Source organism: Cyprinodon tularosa, unplaced genomic scaffold (genome assembly GCF_016077235.1).
Source record: "Cyprinodon tularosa strain WSP-4 unplaced genomic scaffold, ASM1607723v1 ctg1265, whole genome shotgun sequence".
Classification (NCBI taxonomy): Eukaryota; Metazoa; Chordata; class Actinopteri; order Cyprinodontiformes; family Cyprinodontidae; genus Cyprinodon; species Cyprinodon tularosa.
Genome location: NW_024038076.1, coordinates 26657 through 47493, shown reverse-complemented (window position 1 = coordinate 47493; position 20837 = coordinate 26657). Strand labels below are relative to the sequence as shown.

At 45.3% G+C, this 20837-nt stretch overlaps 1 protein-coding gene across 1 annotated transcript in view; it reads left to right on the top strand.

The window, feature by feature from the left end:
• Positions 1–20837, top strand: part of clcn6 (chloride channel 6) — a 46300-nt gene that overhangs the window by 10856 nt on the left and 14607 nt on the right. The window contains exons 6-15 of the mRNA XM_038276725.1: positions 314–420; positions 492–618; positions 3731–3798; positions 5711–5769; positions 5840–5972; positions 7251–7364; positions 7855–8021; positions 8139–8250; positions 11368–11497; positions 15955–16108. Of these exons, the coding sequence (XP_038132653.1) occupies positions 314–420; positions 492–618; positions 3731–3798; positions 5711–5769; positions 5840–5972; positions 7251–7364; positions 7855–8021; positions 8139–8250; positions 11368–11497; positions 15955–16108 (1171 nt within the window). The remainder of the gene's footprint in view (positions 1–313; positions 421–491; positions 619–3730; positions 3799–5710; positions 5770–5839; positions 5973–7250; positions 7365–7854; positions 8022–8138; positions 8251–11367; positions 11498–15954; positions 16109–20837) is intronic.

Below are 20837 nucleotides of genomic sequence, written 5' to 3'. Positions count from 1 at the left end.
TATCCAATTGAGCGCAGAGGCATTTTTTTTCCTGGTTCGTTCGAAACACGCCCCATAATCACAGCTCTATGGAGCAGCATCAGACTCATTCTGACTAGAATGGAGTAGGACTACGTCAGGCTAGGCTTTGTTGGGCTGCTGGATAAAACCTGGAACTAAACTAAACTATTTCTGACATTTTGGATTGAAAAATCTTCCTGGATGGAAGAGAAACGTCTTCAAACTTGGAAACAAAGTCCAGTGGATTGATTTAAATTTTTTTGTAAAACTTAGATGTTCTTCTCAGAGATTGGACCTTATCTAAGACCTGCAGCTATAGAGCGGTGCACCGATAAAGGCTGCCTGTCTCTGTCTCTACTGGAGCTCCTCACCTTCAACCTGGTGTTTGTCTTCATCGCCAGCGTCCTCGTCCTCATCGAGGTGACCCGCCAGCCTGCTCCAGCTGCTTCTAACCTTTCTTTGAAATGCCAACATGTCGCTCTGTTTTCCAGCCCGTGGCTTCAGGTTCTGGCATCCCAGAGATCAAGAGCTACCTGAACGGAGTGAAGATCCCGGGAATCGTTCGGCTGCGAACGTTTCTCTGCAAAGCCGCCGGCGTCCTGTTCAGTGTGGCTGGAGGTAAAAACCATCGCTACCTTTCCTTTTTCTCTTCATGTTTGCATTTTGGGAAGAAGGACCATTAATTGGTCTGATCATCTGATGAAATCATAAGACGCCTCCAGGCTGTGAGGGATGGGGCCCTGCAGCTTCTGGGTGGGACCAGAACCCAAAGATCAGCGGGTGGCTGGAGGTTCAGATTAGAAACAGGAAACCAGACGCTGGGCTGTTGGTCTGCCATAGAGAAGCTAGATGTTCTTTATCTACGTTAAAATCAGGAGAACTGGGAGGTAATTGTTCCTAAAATAGATTACCAATCTAAAATGCTTTGGTTTATAAATCAGAGGAACCTTTACAGACCTGCCTGAGTTGATTAATTAGGTCATTTTATTAAGGATCCCCATTAGCTGTTGCCATGGCGAACGGCTAGTCTTCCTGGGGTCCAGATTAAAAACATGGTTTAGAAATGTTCAGAGAAAACACAAAAGAACAACTAAAATAAAACGAAAACCCTTTAAAATGGATTCTCAGAATCTCTTAAAGAGATAATTAGCGATGAGTGCAGCAGATCTATGGAGGTAGATTGTTCTAAAGAAGCAATGATTTATATAAAAAAGATCTGTTTAGAGTTTGGCTTTTGGAATACTGGAAGATCATTAACAGAATTACTAAAAACAATTTATAAATGTATAAAAGCTGAGACTTTACTGCTCAGGAGGGACTTAAACAGCATAAGTTTATTAAAAAGCAGCTTATTCTCAACGGTAAGCCGGGACTGGCGGCCATTAGATCTAACATGGCCGCCTGGTACCAAACCTTCTACCTGCAGCTTTTTGACTTTCCCAGGCAGCAGATGGCAGAACTGGAGCTCAGCAGTCAGGATGACGGATGACTAGACTCTGAAGACATAAAACGTGACGGGACACTAAAGTGCAGCATTTCCTTGCAGTACCGATTGCTTTTACCATTTTCACAATAATCTGATTATTGTGGTGAAACCCAGACAGAACAGTCTCCCATCACACCGAGGAGTTTCTCTTTCAACTGGTTCAACCATCAAACCACAAACTGTAAATCAAGCTCTGGGTTTGCAGATAGCTTCTGCCTTGAAGCAATCACCATCGACTTGGTCTTAGAGATGTTGATGGCCGGTTTGTTAGACTCCACCCAGTCCAGTACATTAGCAGCCATTTATACCCCCCCCCCCCCCCCCCCCCCCCTACATATGTTTTTACTCTGACTCCACCCTTTCACTGAGTTACATGGTCTGACCAGGAGATGGCGCTTCTCTTTAGATCTTAATGTCCACAAATCATGACAGAAAGAATATTTTAGTAGAAAGATTGATGTTTAGAAAGGAATTGTAGGATCAGCCATGGACCCATCAAGGAAACTGTGGAAATGTTGAATGGCAACTATTGTTCCACATTCAGTTTTCTGCTTTAAACCTGATTGAATTCACTGCATGAAGGTGCAGCTTAATGCAAAGCAATATCAGTTCTGGCATTGCTGCAGCCCAAACCAGATCATTAGTAAAGATTGAGATTAGTGAAGGGCCCAAGCAGCTGCCCTGTGGAGCTCCACACTCGAGGCTGACATTCAGAGAAAACTTTTCTAAAAGACAGAAAGCTTTCTATCCACTTTAATGCAGAACAGTTAAGACCATAAAATTAAAGTTATTCAACTACTAATGTATTCCCTAAAATCCAGGTCCAGACTACTAACCAACCTAGAATTATCTCTGGCTTTAAGCCGGTTATCAGTCATGAATCATTGCAGCAGAGGTTGGGTGGTTAGATCTATATGCAGGTTAATAGTCTGTAAAAAGTTTGTTTGTTACAAAACAATCTTGAAGTTCTCCAGAATTTAGCTTAAAGGAATAGTACACCCAAAACATGATTAGCCTTCATTTTCTACTCACCCCCATGCTGAACAACACTCTGGAGTACTTTTTTGATATCTCAAATGCATCTGGAGATCTGGGAGGCTTCTTGCTGTCTGCTGACATTCAAATAATGGAGGTCTATGGCGCCCGAGGCAGAAAGGTCCATAAAAGTCCACAAAAAACGTGTCAATATTCCTCCATACTGCTCGTCCAATGTATTCCAAGTGTCCTGAGTGGGTAGCGTCCAGAATTTACTCGAAACGAAGTCATTTAGAATGTTTTTAGAGCATAAACAGTAGTGTATAGGATTTCCTGAAAGCGCGTTCACGAGTCTACGGAAACCGCGGCAGACCAAACCAGATGAAAGTGCGCATTCAGCGTCTGCTCTGCCGATAATGCAAGCGTAGAAGAAGAAATGTGCTGTTTACCTGTGCAAAGAAAGAAACCACGAAAGAAAAATGTCTGAGGACTTCAGTGTTGAGGAAGAGCATGAGTTCTTTGCCGAGCTGAATGTGCACTTTCATCTGGTTTGGTCTGCCGGTTTCCGTAGACTCGTGAACGCGCTTTTAGGAAATCCTATACACTACTGTTTATGCTCTAAAAACATTCTAAATGACTTCGTTTCGAGTAAATTCTGGACGCTACCCACTCAGGACACTTGGAATACATTGGACGAGCAGTATGGAGGAATATTGACACGTTTTTTGTGGACTTTTATGGACCTTTCTGCCTCGGGCGCCATAGACCTCCATTATTTGAAGCCTCCCAGATCTCCAGATGCATTTGAGATATCAAAAAAGTACTCCAGAGTGTTGTTCAGCATGGGGCTGAGTAGAAAATGAAGGCTAATCATGTTTTGGGTGTACTATTCCTTTGAAAAGGGTCAAATACTACAGGGAAGCAGCAGAGTCATGAAGCAGTGATTGGTCAGACGGTGTTTAGGCCTTTTATCCCTCTGCCATCCATAGCTGAGCTCTGACAGTCGGCCGCCATCGGACTGTTTTTATTCTGAGCTGCAGTTCAAGGTCTCTGCAGCTTGAAGCGTTTTTGGACTATAGCTGGTTTGAAAAGGCTGGAGAACGTTTTACTGTCAAATCCTGAATGTTTTTATTCTGGTTAGAATGAAAGTTTAAATGTCAGGAAAGAACAGAAGTGATGGAAGAGATGGACGGTTAACAGACCGAAGGTCAGGAAGACCTGGAAGATCTGCTGGAACTGATCTGCTGCAGACGCTGTTTCTGTTCTCAGGTCTGTTTGTGGGAAAAGAAGGTCCGATGATCCACAGTGGAGCCATAGTGGGAGCAGGACTTCCTCAGGTACTTCCTTCCTAAAACCTGGAACTGGACTGGGTTCCTGGTTCCTGGGACCAGTTCAGCCTCTGGACTGGGGACCAGTTCAGGGTTGATCCTGGTTCCTCTGGACTGGGGACCAGTTCAGGGTTGATTCTGGTTTCTCTGGACTGGGGACCAGTTCAGGGTTGATCCTGGTTCCTCTGGACTGGTGACCAGTTCAGGGTTGATCCTGGTTCCTCTGGACTGGGGACCAGTTCAGGGTTGATCCTGGTTCCTCTGGACTGGGGACCAGTTCAGGGTTGATTCTGGTTTCTCTGGACTGGGGACCAGTTCAGGGTTGATCCTGGTTCCTCTGGACTGGGGACCAGTTCAGGGTTAATCCTGGTTCCTCTGGACTGGGGACCAGTTCAGGGTTAATCCTGGTTCCTCTGGACTGGGGACCAGTTCAGGGTTGATCCTGGTTCCTCTGGACTGGGGACCAGTTCAGGGTTAATCCTGGTTCCTCTGGACTGGGGACCAGTTCAGGGTTAATCCTGGTTCCTCTGGACTGGGGACCAGTTCAGGGTTGATCCTGGTTCCTCTGGACTGGGGACCAGTTCAGGGTTAATCCTGGTTCCTCTGGACTGGGGACCAGTTCAGGGTTAATCCTGGTTCCTCTGGACTGGGGACCAGTTCAGGGTTAATCCTGGTTCCTCTGGACTGGGGACCAGTTCAGGGTTAATCCTGGTTCCTCTGGACTGGGGACCAGTTCAGGGTTGATCCTGGTTCCTCTGGACTGGGGACCAGTTCAGGGTTAATCCTGGTTCCTCTGGACTGGGGACCAGTTCAGGGTTGATCCTGGTTCCTCTGGACTGGGGACCAGTTCAGGGTTAATCCTGGTTCCTCTGGACTGGGGACCAGTTCAGGGTTGATCCTGGTTCCTCTGGACTGGGGACCAGTTCAGGGTTAATCCTGGTTCCTCTGGACTGGGGACCAGTTCAGGGTTGATCCTGGTTCCTCTGGACTGGGGACCAGTTCAGGGTTAATCCTGGTTCCTCTGGACTGGGGACCAGTTCAGGGTTAATCCTGGTTCCTCTGGACTGGGGACCAGTTCAGGGTTGATCCTGGTTCCTCTGGACTGGGGACCAGTTCAGGGTTGATCCTGGTTCCTCTGGACTGGGGACCAGTTCAGGGTTGATCCTGGTTCCTCTGGACTGGGGACCAGTTCAGGGTTAATCCTGGTTCCTCTGGACTGGGGACCAGTTCAGGGTTAATCCTGGTTCCTCTGGACTGGGGACCAGTTCAGGGTTGATCCTGGTTCCTCTGGACTGGGGACCAGTTCAGGGTTGATCCTGGTTCCTCTGGACTGGGGACCAGTTCAGGGTTAATCCTGGTTCCTCTGGACTGGGGACCAGTTCAGGGTTGATCCTGGTTCCTCTGGACTGGGGACCAGTTCAGGGTTGATCCTGGTTCCTCTGGACTGGGGACCAGTTCAGGGTTAATCCTGGTTCCTCTGGACTGGGGACCAGTTCAGGGTTAATCCTGGTTTCTCTGGACTGGGGACTAGTTCAGGGTTGATTCTGGTTTCTCTGGACTGGGGACCAGTTCAGGGTTGATCCTGGTTCCTCTGGACTGGGGACCAGTTCAGGGTTGATCCTGGTTCCTCTGGACTGGGGACCAGTTCAGGGTTGATTCTGGTTCCTCTGGACTGGGGACCAGTTCAGGGTTAATCCTGGTTCCTCTGGACTGGGGACCAGTTCAGGGTTGATCCTGGTTCCTCTGGACTGGGGACCAGTTCAGGGTTGATCCTGGTTCCTCTGGACTGGTGACCAGTTCAGGGTTGATTCTGGTTCCTCTGGACTGGGGACCAGTTCAGGGTTGATCCTGGTTCCTCTGGACTGGTGACCAGTTCAGGGTTGATCCTGGTTCCTAATCTTCTCTCTCTTCTCTCCATCAGTTTCAGAGCATCACTTTCAAGAGGATCAAGTTTGATTTCCCGTATTTCCGCAGTGACAGGTAGGATCTGCTGGGATCTTGTTGTCCTGCTGTGGAAGGCGACCTGCTGGATGTTGAATCTGCCTTTCAGGGACAAGCGAGACTTTGTGTCGGCTGGAGCGGCTGCTGGAGTCGCCGCTGCCTTCGGGGCTCCAATAGGGGGCACTCTCTTCAGTCTGGAGGAGGGCTCTTCATTCTGGAACCAGGCCCTCACCTGGAAAGTGGTACGTACCCCCCAGCAGGACTTTAACCCTTTAGTCAAATGAAGGCGATCTTCCAGCAAACAGGGAGGGAATCAGGTGCTGCGCGGCCGAAGGTCACCTGAAGGTCACTCATCAACGCAGACAGTTTCTACAAAAACAATAACAGTTGATTTCTTTCTCTGAAACCTTTCTGAACCGTATGTTGTCTCCTCTGCCTTCAGATCTGAGCTTAGTTAAGCTCAGCCTTAATCTGTCAGTTATTTTCTTCCCATTAATGATGGCAAAGCCAGAGATTCCTTAAAGAAGACTTTTTACGAAATGAAACCAGGTTAAAGTAAAACTTTTCCATTTGAGGAGTTCTGGATTATAGAGACAGATGAAAGTTATATATTAAACGTGAAATGTTTATATATTAGTTTTAAAACGTTGGATATAATTCCTGCTCTAAGCGGGTCGCTCTGTCAGATAAAGGCACCTTTTAGTCTCTATGCTCCATTTAATGAATAATCGATTACTGAATTAATTGATAATTCTGTCAATAATTGATTAATCCAGTTAATGGTTTCAGCCCTAATCCTGTTTGCTGAGGCGTCTGGTTCTGATATGTTTGGTTGGTGAAACGAAGCAAAGGATCAGACTGGAACCAGTGACTGGAACCAGTGACTGGAAGCTGAATCTGTTCATTTGCTCCATTAAGGCCCTGTAGAAATATTTAAATCAGTAAAGGTTTTTATTTTTACAGGTTTTACCAAAAGGTTTGTCTTTAAATAAAAAGTCCGGTCAGCGAGGAATAAACCTTATTTATACCTAAATCTAAAACGTTCGCAGTGATTTAATGAATTTAGAGTTAATCAGTAGAAAAATAAAATTAATAATTTTAAACCCGTAATATGTAGCCAACATTTGGAAGAAGAATGTTTTCAAGATGACTTGGATAATAGCGCGTTGTGACAAACACCAGATACAGCACTGGGACTTGATCAACAGCCGATACCGCACCGTGACATCACTAACCAGTAGGTGGCAGTAGTGTTCTTTGACAAACATGGATGCCTCCAGTAAAGCACATTCACATGAAAATGACTCTGAATTAAAAACACTGATCATTTATTGAACAGGATGGAATCATTTCACATTTAAAGAACTTTCAGAAGTTTGGATTCTGAATATGAACGACTTCTCCTTTAAAGTATTTATCGGTCAGCAGGTTTTCTTTGGTTCTGGTTGCTGTTGTTGGATCAGTAAAGTTTCCACAGATGAACGGATCAGGTCTCCAGCGGGTTTTCTTTGTTCTTTCAGCTCTTCTGCTCCATGTCGGCCACTTTCACGCTGAACTTCTTCCGCTCCGGGATCAACTTTAACAAATGGGGCTCCTTCCAGCTGCCTGGACTCCTGAACTTTGGAGAGTTTAAGGTGACGCCTCCATCATGGGGATCCTGTCTTTGATATTTTATCTCTTTAAAATATGGCTGTAAACTAATCTGAACCGTCATCTTTATTCTGTAAAACTTTATTCTTTAAACATTATTCTTTGTCTCCTTTCTTGGTTTTGTCTGAATGTTTGTTAAAAAGCTGCCTTCGTTCTTTTCCTGTTGTGAAGCGAAGCAAACAGAAGCTTCATAGCTTTTCTTTCTGTCAGTCTAACGCAGGCGTCCCCTAAGCGGGCCCCTGAGGGCCGCTGTCCTGCAGGTTTTAGAGGTTTCTCTGCTTTAGCACAGCTGATTCTGATGGTTGCGGTTCAGCAGAAGCCTGTTAATCAGCTACCAGTGGAAATCAGCTGTGCTGCAGAGGGGCCCTCAGGGGCCCATTTAGGGGATGAATGTCTAACAGTAACACAATATTTTCACATAACCGTCCGTATTCCCCCGGTGCTCTAACGACGCCCGTCCTCTCGGCCTGTCAGTGTTCAGATGGAGACAAGCGGTGCCACCTGTGGACCGCCGTGGACCTGGGCTTCTTCGTCCTCATGGGTGTGGTGGGGGGCCTGCTGGGGGCGCTCTTCAACTGCATGAACAAGTGCCTGGCCAAGTATCGCATGCGGCACATCCATCCTAAAGCCAAGTTCATCAGGTGAGCCCCCCCCCCCCCCCCCCCCCCCCCCCCCCCCCCCCCCCCCCCCCACACACACACACACAGCCGGACACCTGCAGGTCGATTCTTGTCAACTTCACGCCGCTTTTTCCACAGAGTGCTGGAGAGCCTGCTGGTCGCCATGGTGACCACAGTGGTGATATTTTCTGCCTCGGTTCTGGTGGGTGAATGCCGTGACCTTTCCTCCCCGACGCCTAGTAACTCTACGGTGAGTCTGACCCGTTTGCCGTCCTAGCTGCCGCTGACACAGACCTCCCCACCAGGTTGCGTTTTGATGGATCCTGGGCCGGTTTCTGACGGGTTCATCCCTGTTAATCTGCACGGATGACTATAGATATAATTTTTATGAAGTTTTAAATGAAAACGCACCAGAGCTCGAAAAATAAAGACAGAAAACCATGATTCCTGGAAAACCAAATTTGAAAAGTCCTTTTTTTTAAATTGAGATTCCTTCCCTTTAATATTTTACCAATTTATATTTATATATTTATTTTATATTTAAATGTTTGTTTACCGCGGTTCTTCACAGGGTGTAACACTGATCCCAGCCTGCTCATTCATGAGTTTATCTCTGATGGCGAAGCTGCTGTATGGGTTGCTATAGTAACGGATTTACCAAAGCCAGAAAACCTCTTCTTTTTGTAACTTTGTATCGTCCACCAGGTCCTTACTCTGAATTTTCAGATGAGATTTCAAATTCCTTTCTGATTTGGTATTAAATACTGACAGGGTCATCATAGTGGGAGATTTTAACATCCATGCTGACATTGAAGGCGATAGCTTAAGAGCAGCCTTTAATGCTATCTTAGACACTATTGGCTTTGTTCAAAATGTGAATAGTCCCACGCATTCTCATCTTCATACTTTGGATCTTGTGCTGACATACGGCATAGAATGTGAAGAAATAACAGTATTTCCTCACAACCCTGTCCTCTCTGACCACTTTCTAATAACCTTCAGGATTACTTTAACAGAGTTCTCCTCCCCCAAAAGAAGGTTACATTTTAGTAGATCTTTATCAGATAGTGCAGTTATAAATTTTAAAGAATCTGCTTCGCTTTCTCCTTTGAAAATCATTAAAAATAGAAAGCTTGCTCCTTGGTTTAATGCAGAGCTGCATACTTTGAAGCAAAATGCTAGGAAACTGGGGAGAAAATATCGCTCCACAGGCCTGCGGGAGTCCTTCCTAGTCTGGAAAAATGGTTTACTGCTGTATAAGAGGACCCTTTGTAAAGCAAGAGCAGCATACTTCTCCTCATTAATAGAGGAGAATTAGAATAATCCTAGATTTCTTTTTAATCCAGTTTCCAAACTCACCCAGAGCCATAGCTCTGTTGAACCGTCCATTCCACCTGCTCTTAGCAGCAATGATTTTATGGGATTCTTTATAAATATGATTGATCTTATTAAAAATAAGATCATTAGCACTCCTCTATCTGTGATTGGTTTGTCTCTGGAGGGGGGGGCAGCATCTGAGGTAGTCATGGAATCTGAACCGGTTTAATTCAGTTAATTTATATAGCGGCAATTAACGACACATGTCATCTCAGGTCACTTTCCAGTTCACCAGATCATCCAGTCAAATTGATTCAAAGTTTTCTATCTAAGGAAAACCAGCTGATTGCATCGACGTTTAGACTGCTTTGATCCAGTTGAACTTTCAGAGAATAGAATTTAAAATCCTCCTTCTCACATATAAAGCCTTAAATGGCCAAGCTCCATCTTATATCAGAGATCTGATTGTTCCTTATGTTCCTAACAGAGCACTTCGCTCTCAATCTGCAGGTTTACTAGTGGTTCCTAGAATTTCTAAAAGTAGAATGGGAGGCAGATCTTTTAGTTATCAGGCTCCTCTCCTGTGGAACAAACTACCAGTTTTAGTCCGTGAGGCAGACACCCTGTCTACTTTTAAGGCTAGGCTTAAAACTTTCCTTTTTGATAAAGCTTCTAGTTAGAGTGGCTCAGGTTATCCTGAGCTATCTCTATAGTTCTGCTGCTATAGGCTTAGACTGCTGGAGGACATAGGGACCCCCATTTCATCATTCTGCTTCATTCTATCTCTATTTTCCCACTCTGCAGAATCTGTTAGTTCAATCTCTAACGTTCTGCTCTCTCTGCTTTTTTCTCATAGTAGCTTCATCTGGTCTGTTCCTGTTTGGCTGTGACTCCATCCTGGAGAGAAATATCAGCTGTGCTGCTGCCATCAACACCTTTGTTTCTAGATGTTGGAGCTTGGCCTGTTTTCCAGTGTAGTCCTGTTTCTCTGACTGTGACTAAATGGATGTGCTCTCTTCATCCTCTGACATGGGAGCTGGCTCGGAGCTCGTCTGCCTGGCTGTGTGTTTCCTGGACGGGGCCGCCTGTGGAGCTGGTTGACAGTTGCCTTTTGTATCTATGCTTCTTTTTCTATGTCTGCTTCTGTCTCCTTGAACCCCAGTGGGCCTCAGCAGATGGCCGCTCACACTGAGCCTGGTTCTGCTGGAGGTTTCTTCCTGTTCAAAGGGAGTTTTTCCTCTCCACTGTCGCTACAAGCATGCTTAGTGTGAGGGATTGCTGAAGAGTCAATGAGTCGATGCAATCAGCTGGTTTTCCTTAGATAGAAAACTTTGAATCAAACTGACTGGATGATCTGGTTGAACTGGAAAGTGACCTGAGATGACATGATGTGAATTAGAGCTATAGAAATAGACTGAATAGAATAGAAGTGAAATTGGTTTCTATGCCGCTTAATGATTCAGGATTTTCTTTTTATCAAAAGGTTGAAAAAATAACTAGCATTGAATTGATTTTTATACATTTGGTTCACAAAGTAAATTTAAAGTGCAGAATAAATAACTTTTATACAAATAAAACGATTAAAATAATACAGATAAGTTTACAAGTAAAGGTTGAAACGGCTCACTTTGAATAATAAGGATTTTATAGAATTATAGGAGAAGAATATCAAAAGTGGCCAAAGAGAAAATAATTAAAAATATTCATGATTATTTCACCTGAACGAGGAGTGGATCTGCATTTAACCCCTCCCCCTGGAAGAGCGGGCTGCCATGGTGTGGCGCCCGGAGAGCAGGGGGGGGTTAAAATCATAGGGAAACATGTTTAAATGTCAAATCATTCTGGCGTGATGAAGTGATTTCTGGGCTGTTATTCATATTAAACGTCTAAAAGTCAACAGGGTGTGTAAACTTATGAGCTCAACTGGGAATTGAATGAATCTCTGTAGAAATGATGGAGACTTTCCATCCAGCTTAGAGCAGTTTCATAACGGAGATCTTGTTCTGTGGTCAGGCAGCAAAGAGTCAGACGTCGGTTTGTTTTTTTGCAGCTTTCAGGCGGCGACGACATCAACTCCACCATCCGGCAGTTCTTCTGCTCCAATCAAACCTACAACGACATGGCCACGCTGTTCTTCAACCCGCAGGAGGCCGCCATCCACCAGCTCTTCCACCAGGACGGTGAGGGCCATGCTGACGATGATGATCCAGCATGTTTAACATGTAATCAGGCCTGTTTTCAGTCACTAAAACCTTCTTCTGCAGCTGCTGGAGTTTCCTCCAGCGGGCGCTATAAATTCAAAGTAGACGTTTACCAAAAACCAGTCAAACTTATACTAAGTTACACCAGTATATTTATATGACTGCCAACAACAAAAGACATTATAAAAACACTTTATAAAAATATAATTTCATGTCCAGGTTTACTTCTTGTCCATAAATCTTTCCCTTCTGAGGCTGTGAAGGTTAATCTGGGTTCTGCATGGTCTAATATTGCCTCACAAATCTAAAAAAAAAAGAACCAGGAGAAGCTATAAAATCTATTTTCTGAGAATGTGTTTATTTAAGAGCAATTATGCAAATGAACAACATGTAGAGAAAGTAGACTATATTCTATTATTTTCCATGTGAATCCCAGATTGTCTGTTCTTCTTTTCTACAAAGTGTTTTAAATCAGTCCTAGCTGTCTTTATCCATGCTGGCTCAGATCCTCACATTTGAAAAGGAGGCTTCATGCAGTTAGCCTCGCTGCACACAGTTAGCCTCGCTGCATGCAGTCAGCCTCGCTGCACGCAGTTAGCCTCGCTGCATGCAGTCAGCCTCGCTGCACGCAGTCAGCCTCGCTGCACGCAGTTATCCTCGCTGCAGGCAGTTAGCCTCGCTGCATGCAGTTAGCCTCGCTGCATGCAGTCAGCCTCGCTGCACGCAGTTAGCCTCGCTGAAGGCAGTTAGCCTCGCTACAGGCAGTTAGCCTCGCTGCAGGCAGTTAGCCTCGCTGCATGCAGTCAGCCTCGCTGCACGCAGTTAGCCTCGCTGCATGCAGTTAGCCTCGCTGCATGCAGTCAGCCTCGCTGCACACAGTTAGCCTCGCTGAAGGCAGTTAGCCTCGCTACAGGCAGTTAGCCTCGCTGCACGCAGTTAGCCTCGCTGCACGCAGTTAGCCTCGCTGCATGCAGTTATCCTCGCTGCACGCAGTCAGCCTCGCTGCACGCAGTTATCCTCGCTGCAGGCAGTTAGCCTCGCTGCACGCAGTTAGCCTCGCTGCATGCAGTTAGCCTCGCTGCATGCAGTCAGCCTCGCTGCACGCAGTTAGCCTCGCTGAAGGCAGTTAGCCTCGCTGCACGCAGTTAGCCTCGCTGCATGCAGTCAGCCTCGCTGCACGCAGTCAGCCTCGCTGCACGCAGTTATCCTCGCTGCAGGCAGTTAGCCTCGCTGCACGCAGTTAGCCTCGCTGCATGCAGTTAGCCTCGCTGCATGCAGTCAGCCTCGCTGCACGCAGTTAGCCTTGCTGAAGGCAGTTAGCCTCGCTGCACGCAGTTAGCCTCGCTGCACGCAGTTAGCCTCGCTGCAGGCAGTCAGCCTCGCTGCAGGCAGTTAGCCTCGCTGCATGCAGTTAGCCTCGCTGCATGCAGTCAGCCTCGCTGCACGCAGTTAGCCTCGCTGAAGGCAGTTAGCCTCGCTGAAGGCAGTTAGCCTCGCTGCACGCAGTTAGCCTCGCTGCACGCAGTTAGCCTCGCTGCACGCAGTTAGCCTCGCTGCAGGCAGTCAGCCTCGCTGCAGGCAGTTAGCCTCGCTGCATGCAGTTAGCCTCGCTGCATGCAGTCAGCCTCGCTGCACGCAGTTAGCCTCGCTGAAGGCAGTTAGCCTCGCTGCAGGCAGTTAGCCTCGCTGAAGGCAGTTAGCCTCGCTGCAGGCAGTCAGCCTCGCTGCAGGCAGTCAGCCTCGCTGCAGGCAGTCAGCTTGCTGCAGGCAGTCAGCCTCGCTGCAGGCAGTTAGCCTCGCTGCAGGCAGTTAGCCTCGCTGCAGGCAGTTAGCCTCGCTGCAGGCAGTTAGCCTCGCTGCAGGCAGTTAGCCTCGCTGCACGCAGTTAGCCTCGCTGCATACAGTTAGCCTCGCTGCATGCAGTCAGCCTCGCTGCAGGCAGTCAGCCTCGCTGCAGGCAGTCAGCCTCGCTGCACGCAGTTAGCCTCGCTGCATGCAGTTAGCCTCGCTGCATGCAGTTAGCCTCGCTGAAGGCAGTTAGCCTCGCTGCATGCAGTTAGCCTCGCTGCACGCAGTTAGCCTCGCTGAAGGCAGTTAGCCTCGCTGCAGGCAGTCAGCCTCGCTGCACGCAGTTAGCCTCGCTGCATGCAGTTAGCCTCGCTGAAGGCAGTTAGCCTCGCTGCACGCAGTTAGCCTCGCTGCACGCAGTTAGCCTCGCTGAAGGCAGTTAGCCTCGCTGCATGCAGTTAGCCTCGCTGCATGCAGTCAGCCTCGCTGCACGCAGTTAGCCTCGCTGCAGGCAGTCAGCCTCGCTGCACGCAGTTAGCCTCGCTGAAGGCAGTCAGCCTCGCTGCACGCAGTTAGCCTCGCTGAAGGCAGTCAGCCTCGCTGAAGGCAGTTAGCCTCGCTGCGTGCAGTCAGATTGTCTGTTCTTCTTTTCTACAAAGTTTTTTAAATCAGTCCTAGCTGTCTTTATCCATGCTGGCTCAGATCCTCACATTTGAAAAGGAGGCTTCATGCAGTTAGCCTCGCTGAAGGCAGTCAGCCTCGCTGCAGGCAGTCAGCCTCGCTGCACGCAGTTAGCCTCGCTGAAGGCAGTCAGCCTCGCTGCACGCAGTTAGCCTCGCTGAAGGCAGTCAGCCTCGCTGAAGGCAGTCAGCCTCGCTGCACGCAGTTAGCCTCGCTGCTGGCAGTCAGCCTCGCTGCAGGCAGTTAGCCTCGCTGCGTGCAGTCAGATTGTCTGTTCTTCTTTTCTACAAAGTTTTTTAAATCAGTCCTAGCTGTCTTTATCCATGCTGGCTCAGATCCTCACATTTGAAAAGGAGGCTTCATGCAGTTAGCCTCGCTGAAGGCAGTCAGCCTCGCTGCAGGCAGTCAGCCTCGCTGCACGCAGTTAGCCTCGCTGCAGGCAGTCAGCCTCGCTGCAGGCAGTCAGCCTCGCTGCGCGCAGTCAGCCTCGCTGCGCGCAGTTAACCTAGCCTTGGAGCTAAACCAGGCCCTGGAAAAGGGCGGTTGTTTTTTTTATGTCTTACTCAGGATCATTAGGTGGGTGGGGCCAGTAATCTTTGAGGCTCATAAATGAGACAAATACCCCATTTCCACTACCTTTGAAAAACCGATCCATGCCGTGACCGGTCCGAGCTTGGATCAGTTAACCAGGCTGAGCTCAGTTCTGACGACCGTTTACACATCACGCTATCTCGGTTTCTCGCCTCCTAGTGACGATCTGCGGTATTACTGCCAGTATTGAAGGAGGAAATCAAGCAGTTGGTGGCGGTAATGCACCAACAGTTGTTTGCCAACCGCCATAAAACACAAGAAGATGAAGATTCCGATTGTTGTTTATAGTTGTTCTTGTTCTGTTTCTGGAGGGGCAATACTGCCACCTACTGGAATGGAGTGTGAATCGCGATGTGCAGCCAGACGGAGATGATGCGTTCTGCTCATGCGCTCTTGTTATCAGAGAACCGATCCAAGCCCACCTCTGGAACTGGTCTGCAGTTAGCTCGGTCCGGTTGTTCTAGCTCGGTCCGGTTGTGTCTAGCTCGGTCCGGTTGTGTCTAGCTCGGTCCGGTTGTGTCTAGCTCGGTCCGGTTGTTCTAGCTCGGTCCGGTTCAGTTTGCTTTCCATTTACACACCATAAGTTATCTCAGCTACTGAGCTCGGACCGGTCTCGGCCGGTTTGTCAAGGGTAGTGTAAATGGGGTAAAACGCAGCTAAACACAGAGAAAAAAAAGAAAAAAAAACACACCAGCTGGTCTCTCGGGCACATTGGTTAGTTTCTTGCACGATCGCTTGAGTATTTTAGACAACCATGTTCATTAAAATGGATGTAAGTGAACTCATTAGACTATGTTTTCTGTTAGACTATATTTACAGTTTGGCTACTAGCCAAAGACGTGTCTGAATTTCAATGAGAAAGTATCCTATTTCGGCTCAAAGGAAACAGAAACCTTGATTATGTCGTGAGCTTCGTTCAAACTGCTGATGACTGGTCAACTGAAGGAGATGGATGGATGAACAGAGGTCCATCTGATATGAGAAGAACCGGATCCAGAAGGTGTGGAACTTAGGAGAACCAGACGTCTTCATTGCTGTAGCTACTTTGCAAAATGATAAATGTCGCACAGGAGTGTGTTTCTCTTTAGGAGCTCAGTAGTTTTTAGCTTTCAGACTCCATGTCTATTATCCTGACCATCTGTGGGTACGGCACGACGGCTCTGACCTCATCTACCATAAACCAGGCTGAGGATGGTGGCCGCCACTGATCTGCAGGATAGAAATATAAACAGATGGATTAAAACATTTATTTATGAAGACCTAAAGATCCTTATTATTTACAGATTGTTTGGTTTTTGCATCAGTTATTAATGAAGAAGTTGAACTAAGTTGAATGAAAATGACCATGATGGTTCATCTCTGCCTCATCCTGACAGGAACCTTCAGCCCGGCCACTCTGTCCATCTTCTTCCTGCTCTACTTCCTGTTGGCCTGTTGGACGTACGGCGTCTCTGTCCCCAGCGGGCTCTTCGTCCCGTCTCTGCTGTGCGGCGCGGCGTTCGGACGTCTGGTGGCAAACATCCTCAAAGTGTAAGAAAGAAAAAATGCCCAGAGGTTTATATGAAAAGTTTTCATCTTTAGAATATAAATCAGAGGATCTGCAGACCGAACCTTTGGATCAAGATCCTGATGCAGATGAGTTTGGTCTGATAAAAGGAAGCAAACATTCATTAAGATCAGAGAATAAGAAATATCGCTTCAATCAGCTGGATCCGTAGAAACCAGGCCTACAACTAACAGCTGCATCGATAATTACTCAGCAATCCTTCTATGATTAATCAGCAAATTAAATGATTGATTGTCTTGATTTAACAAAAATCAGGCTTCTGTTCCCACGACAACTAACGTTTAAGTCCAGTTAGACCTTAATCAGAGTATTTAGGGTATATTTAGATAAATAAAATACAATACCAACCTGATAACTTTTTTATTATAACCAAAGCATATATTTTTTTTATTTTAAGTATAATATTAACAAAGTGGCCTTTAAACGAGCCTCATAAAGCCAATTAAAGCAGCTCCTTCACTCACTTTCTGCATTATTCAGCAGTTTTTCTTTCATTATTCCAGAGGTTTTTATGGAAAATAAATTAAGTCGTCTTTTATGAAAGAGAGAGGAAGCCATAATTTGGTGACATGAATTCAAAATAAAATGCCCGCCTCCTTAAAAAAAGAAACAGGTGGAGTTTTATGATGCAGGATCTACTGTTTGTTGTTTGCGTTGGACTCAGGCGCTCATCCAGCCTGTAGGGCCGCCATGTTTCCTGTTAAACGCTCTCAGACTCTTCCATGTTTCTGACTGGTTTCAATGGTGTCAGTGAAGAATGAAGGATTATTAAGCAAACTGATCCCGAAATATTGGCTGAAACAATCAGGTTCATTCATTATTTAAAGAATTGTTGTTTACAACGAGGCTAGCAGCTTGAATCTAGAAGCTTGAATCTAGAAGCTTGAATCTAGAAGCTTGAATCTAGAAGCTTGAATCTAGGCTAGAAGCTTGAATCTAGAAGCTTGAATCTCGGCTAGAAGCTTGAATCTAGAAGCTTGAATCTAGAAGCTTGAATCTAGGCTAGAAGCTTGAATCTAGAAGCTTGAATCTAGAAGCTTGAATCTAGAAGCTTGAATCTAGGCTAGAAGCTTGAATCTAGAAGCTTGAATCTAGAAGCTTGAATCTAGGCTAGAAGCTTGAATCTAGGCTAGAAGCTTGAATCTAGAAGCTTGAATCTAGAAGCTTGAATCTAGGCTAGAAGCTTGAATCTAGAAGCTTGAATCTAGAAGCTTGAATCTAGGCTAGAAGCTTGAATCTAGAAGCTTGAATCTAGAAGCTCGAATCTAGAAGCTTGAATCTAGGCTAGAAGCTTGATTCTAGGCTAGAAGCTTGAATCTAGAAGCTTGAATCTAGAAGCTTGAATCTCGGCTAGAAGCTTGAATCTAGAAGCTTGAATCTAGAAGCATGAATCTAGAAGCTTGAATCTAGAAGCATGAATCTCGGCTAGAAGCTTGAATCTAGAAGCTTGAATCTAGGCTAGAAGCTTGAATCTAGTAGCTTGAATCTAGAAGCTTGAATCTAGAAGCTTGAATCTAGGCTAGAAGCTTGAATCTAGAAGCTTGAATCTAGAAGCTTGAATCTAGAAGCTTGAATCTAGGCTAGAAGCTTGAATCTAGAAGCTTGAATCTAGGCTAGAAGCTTGAATCTAGGCTAGAAGCTTGAATCTAGAAGCTTGAATCTAGGCTAGAAGCTTGAATCTAGAAGCCTGAATCTAGAAGCCTGAATCTAGAAGCTTGAATCTCGGCTAGAAGCTTGAATCTAGAAGCCTGAATCTAGAAGCTTGAATCTAGAAGCTTGAATCTAGGCTAGGAGCTTGAATCTAGAAGCTTGAATCTAGAAGCTTGAATCTAGGCTAGAAGCTTGAATCTAGAAGCTTGAATCTCGGCTAGAAGCTTGAATCTAGAAGCCTGAATCTAGAAGCTTGAATCTAGAAGCTTGAATCTAGAAGCTTGAATCTAGAAGCTTGAATCTCGGCTAGAAGCTTGAATCTAGAAGCTTGAATCTAGAAGCATGGATCTAGAAGCTTGAATCTAGTAGCTTGAATCTAGAAGCATGAATCTAGAAGCTTGAATCTAGGCTAGAAGCTTGAATCTAGAAGCTTGAATCTCGGCTAGAAGCTTGAATCTAGAAGCTTGAATCTAGAAGCTTGAATCTAGGCTAGAAGCTTGAATCTAGAAGCTTGAATCTAGAAGCTTGAATCTAGAAGCTTGAATCTAGAAGCTTGAATCTAGGCTAGAAGCTTGAATCTAGAAGCTTGAATCTAGGCTAGAAGCTTGAATCTAGAAGCTTGAATCTAGAAGCTTGAATCTAGGCTAGAAGCTTGAATCTAGAAGCTTGAATCTAGAAGCTTGAATCTAGAAGCTTGAATCTAGAAGCTTGAATCTAGAAGCTTGAATCTAGAAGCTTGAATCTCGGCTAGAAGCTTGAATCTAGAAGCTTGAATCTAGAAGCTTGAATCCAGGCTAGAAGCTTGAATCTAGAAGCTTGAATCTAGAAGCTTGAATCCAGGCTAGAAGCTTGAATCTAGAAGCTTGAATCTAGGCTAGAAGCTTGAATCTAGAAGCTTGAATCTCGGCTAGAAGCTTGAATCTAGAAGCCTGAATCTAGAAGCTTGAATCTAGAAGCTTGAATCTAGGCTAGAAGCTTGAATCTAGAAGCTTGAATCTAGAAGCTTGAATCTAGGCTAGAAGCTTGAATCTAGAAGCTTGAATCTCGGCTAGAAGCTTGAATCTAGAAGCCTGAATCCAGAAGCTTGAATCTAGAAGCTTGAATCTAGAAGCTTGAATCTAGAAGCTTGAATCTCGGCTAGAAGCTTGAATCTAGAAGCTTGAATCTAGAAGCATGGATCTAGAAGCTTGAATCTAGTAGCTTGAATCTAGAAGCATGAATCTAGAAGCTTGAATCTAGGCTAGAAGCTTGAATCTAGAAGCTTGAATCTAGGCTAGAAGCTTGAATCTAGAAGCTTGAATCTAGAAGCTTGAATCTAGGCTAGAAGCTTGAATCTAGAAGCTTGAATCTAGAAGCTTGAATCTAGAAGCTTGAATCTAGGCTAGAAGCTTGAATCTAGAAGCTTGAATCTAGAAGCTTGAATCTAGGCTAGAAGCTTGAATCTAGAAGCTTGAATCTTGGCTAGAAGCTTGAATCTAGAAGCTTGAATCTAGAAGCTTGAATCTAGAAGCTTGAATCTAGAAGCTTGAATCTCGGCTAGAAGCTTGAATCTAGAAGCTTGAATCTAGAAGCTTGAATCTAGAAGCTTGAATCTAGATGCATGAATCTAGACGCATGAATCTAGACGCATGAATCTAGAAGCTTGAATCTCGGCTAGAAGCTTGAATCTAGAAGCTTGAATCTCGGCTAGAAGCTTGAATCTAGAAGCTTGAATCTAGAAGCTTGAATCTAGAAGCTTGAATCTAGGCTAGAAGCTTGAATCTAGAAGCTTGAATCTAGAAGCTTGAATCTAGAAGGTTGAATCTAGGCTAGAAGCTTGAATCTAGAAGCTTGAATCTAGGCTAGAAGCTTGAATCTAGAAGCTTGAATCTAGGCTAGAAGCTTGAATCTAGAAGCTTGAATCTAGAAGCCTGAATCTAGAAGCTTGAATCTCGGCTAGAAGCTTGAATCTAGAAGCTTGAATCTAGAAGCATGAATCTAGAAGCATGAATCTAGAAGCTTGAATCTCGGCTAGAAGCTTGAATCTAGAAGCTTGAATCTCGGCTAGAAGCTTGAATCTAGAAGCTTGAATCTAGAAGCTTGAATCTAGATGCATGAATCTAGACGCATGAATCTAGACGCATGAATCTAGAAGCTTGAATCTAGAAGCTTGAATCTCGGCTAGAAGCTTGAATCTAGAAGCTTGAATCTCGGCTAGAAGCTTGAATCTAGAAGCTTGAATCTAGAAGCTTGAATCTAGAAGCTTGAATCTAGGCTAGAAGCTTGAATCTAGAAGCTTGAATCTAGAAGCTTGAATCTAGAAGCTTGAATCTAGGCTAGAAGCTTGAATCTAGAAGCTTGAATCTAGGCTAGAAGCTTGAATCTAGAAGCTTGAATCTAGGCTAGAAGCTTGAATCTAGAAGCTTGAATCTAGGCTAGAAGCTTGAATCTAGAAGCTTGAATCTAGAAGCCTGAATCTAGAAGCTTGAATCTAGGCTAGAAGCTTGAATCTAGAAGCTTGAATCTAGGCTATAAGCTTGAATCTAGAAGCTTGAATCTAGGCTAGAAGCTTGAATCTAGAAGCTTGATTCTAGGCTAGAAGCTTGAATCTAGAAGCTTGAATCTAGAAGCCTGAATCTAGAAGCTTGAATCTAGAAGCTTGAATCTAGAAGCTTGAATCTCGGCTAGAAGCTTGAATCTAGAAGCTTGAATCTAGAAGCTTGAATCTAGGCTAGAAGCTTGAATCTAGAAGCTTGAATCTAGAAGCTTGAATCTAGGCTAGAAGCTTGAATCTAGGCTAGAAGCTTGAATCTAGAAGCTTGAATCTAGAAGCTTGAATCTAGAAGCTTGAATCTAGAAGCTTGAATCTAGAAGCTTGAATCTCGGCTAGAAGCTTGAATCTAGAAGCTTGAATCTAGAAGCTTGAATCTAGGCTAGAAGCTTGAATCTAGAAACTTGAATCTAGAAGCTTGAATCTAGAAGCTTGAATCTAGGCTAGAAGCTTGAATCTAGAAGCTTGAATCTAGAAGCTTGAATCTAGGCTAGAAGCTTGAATCTAGAAGC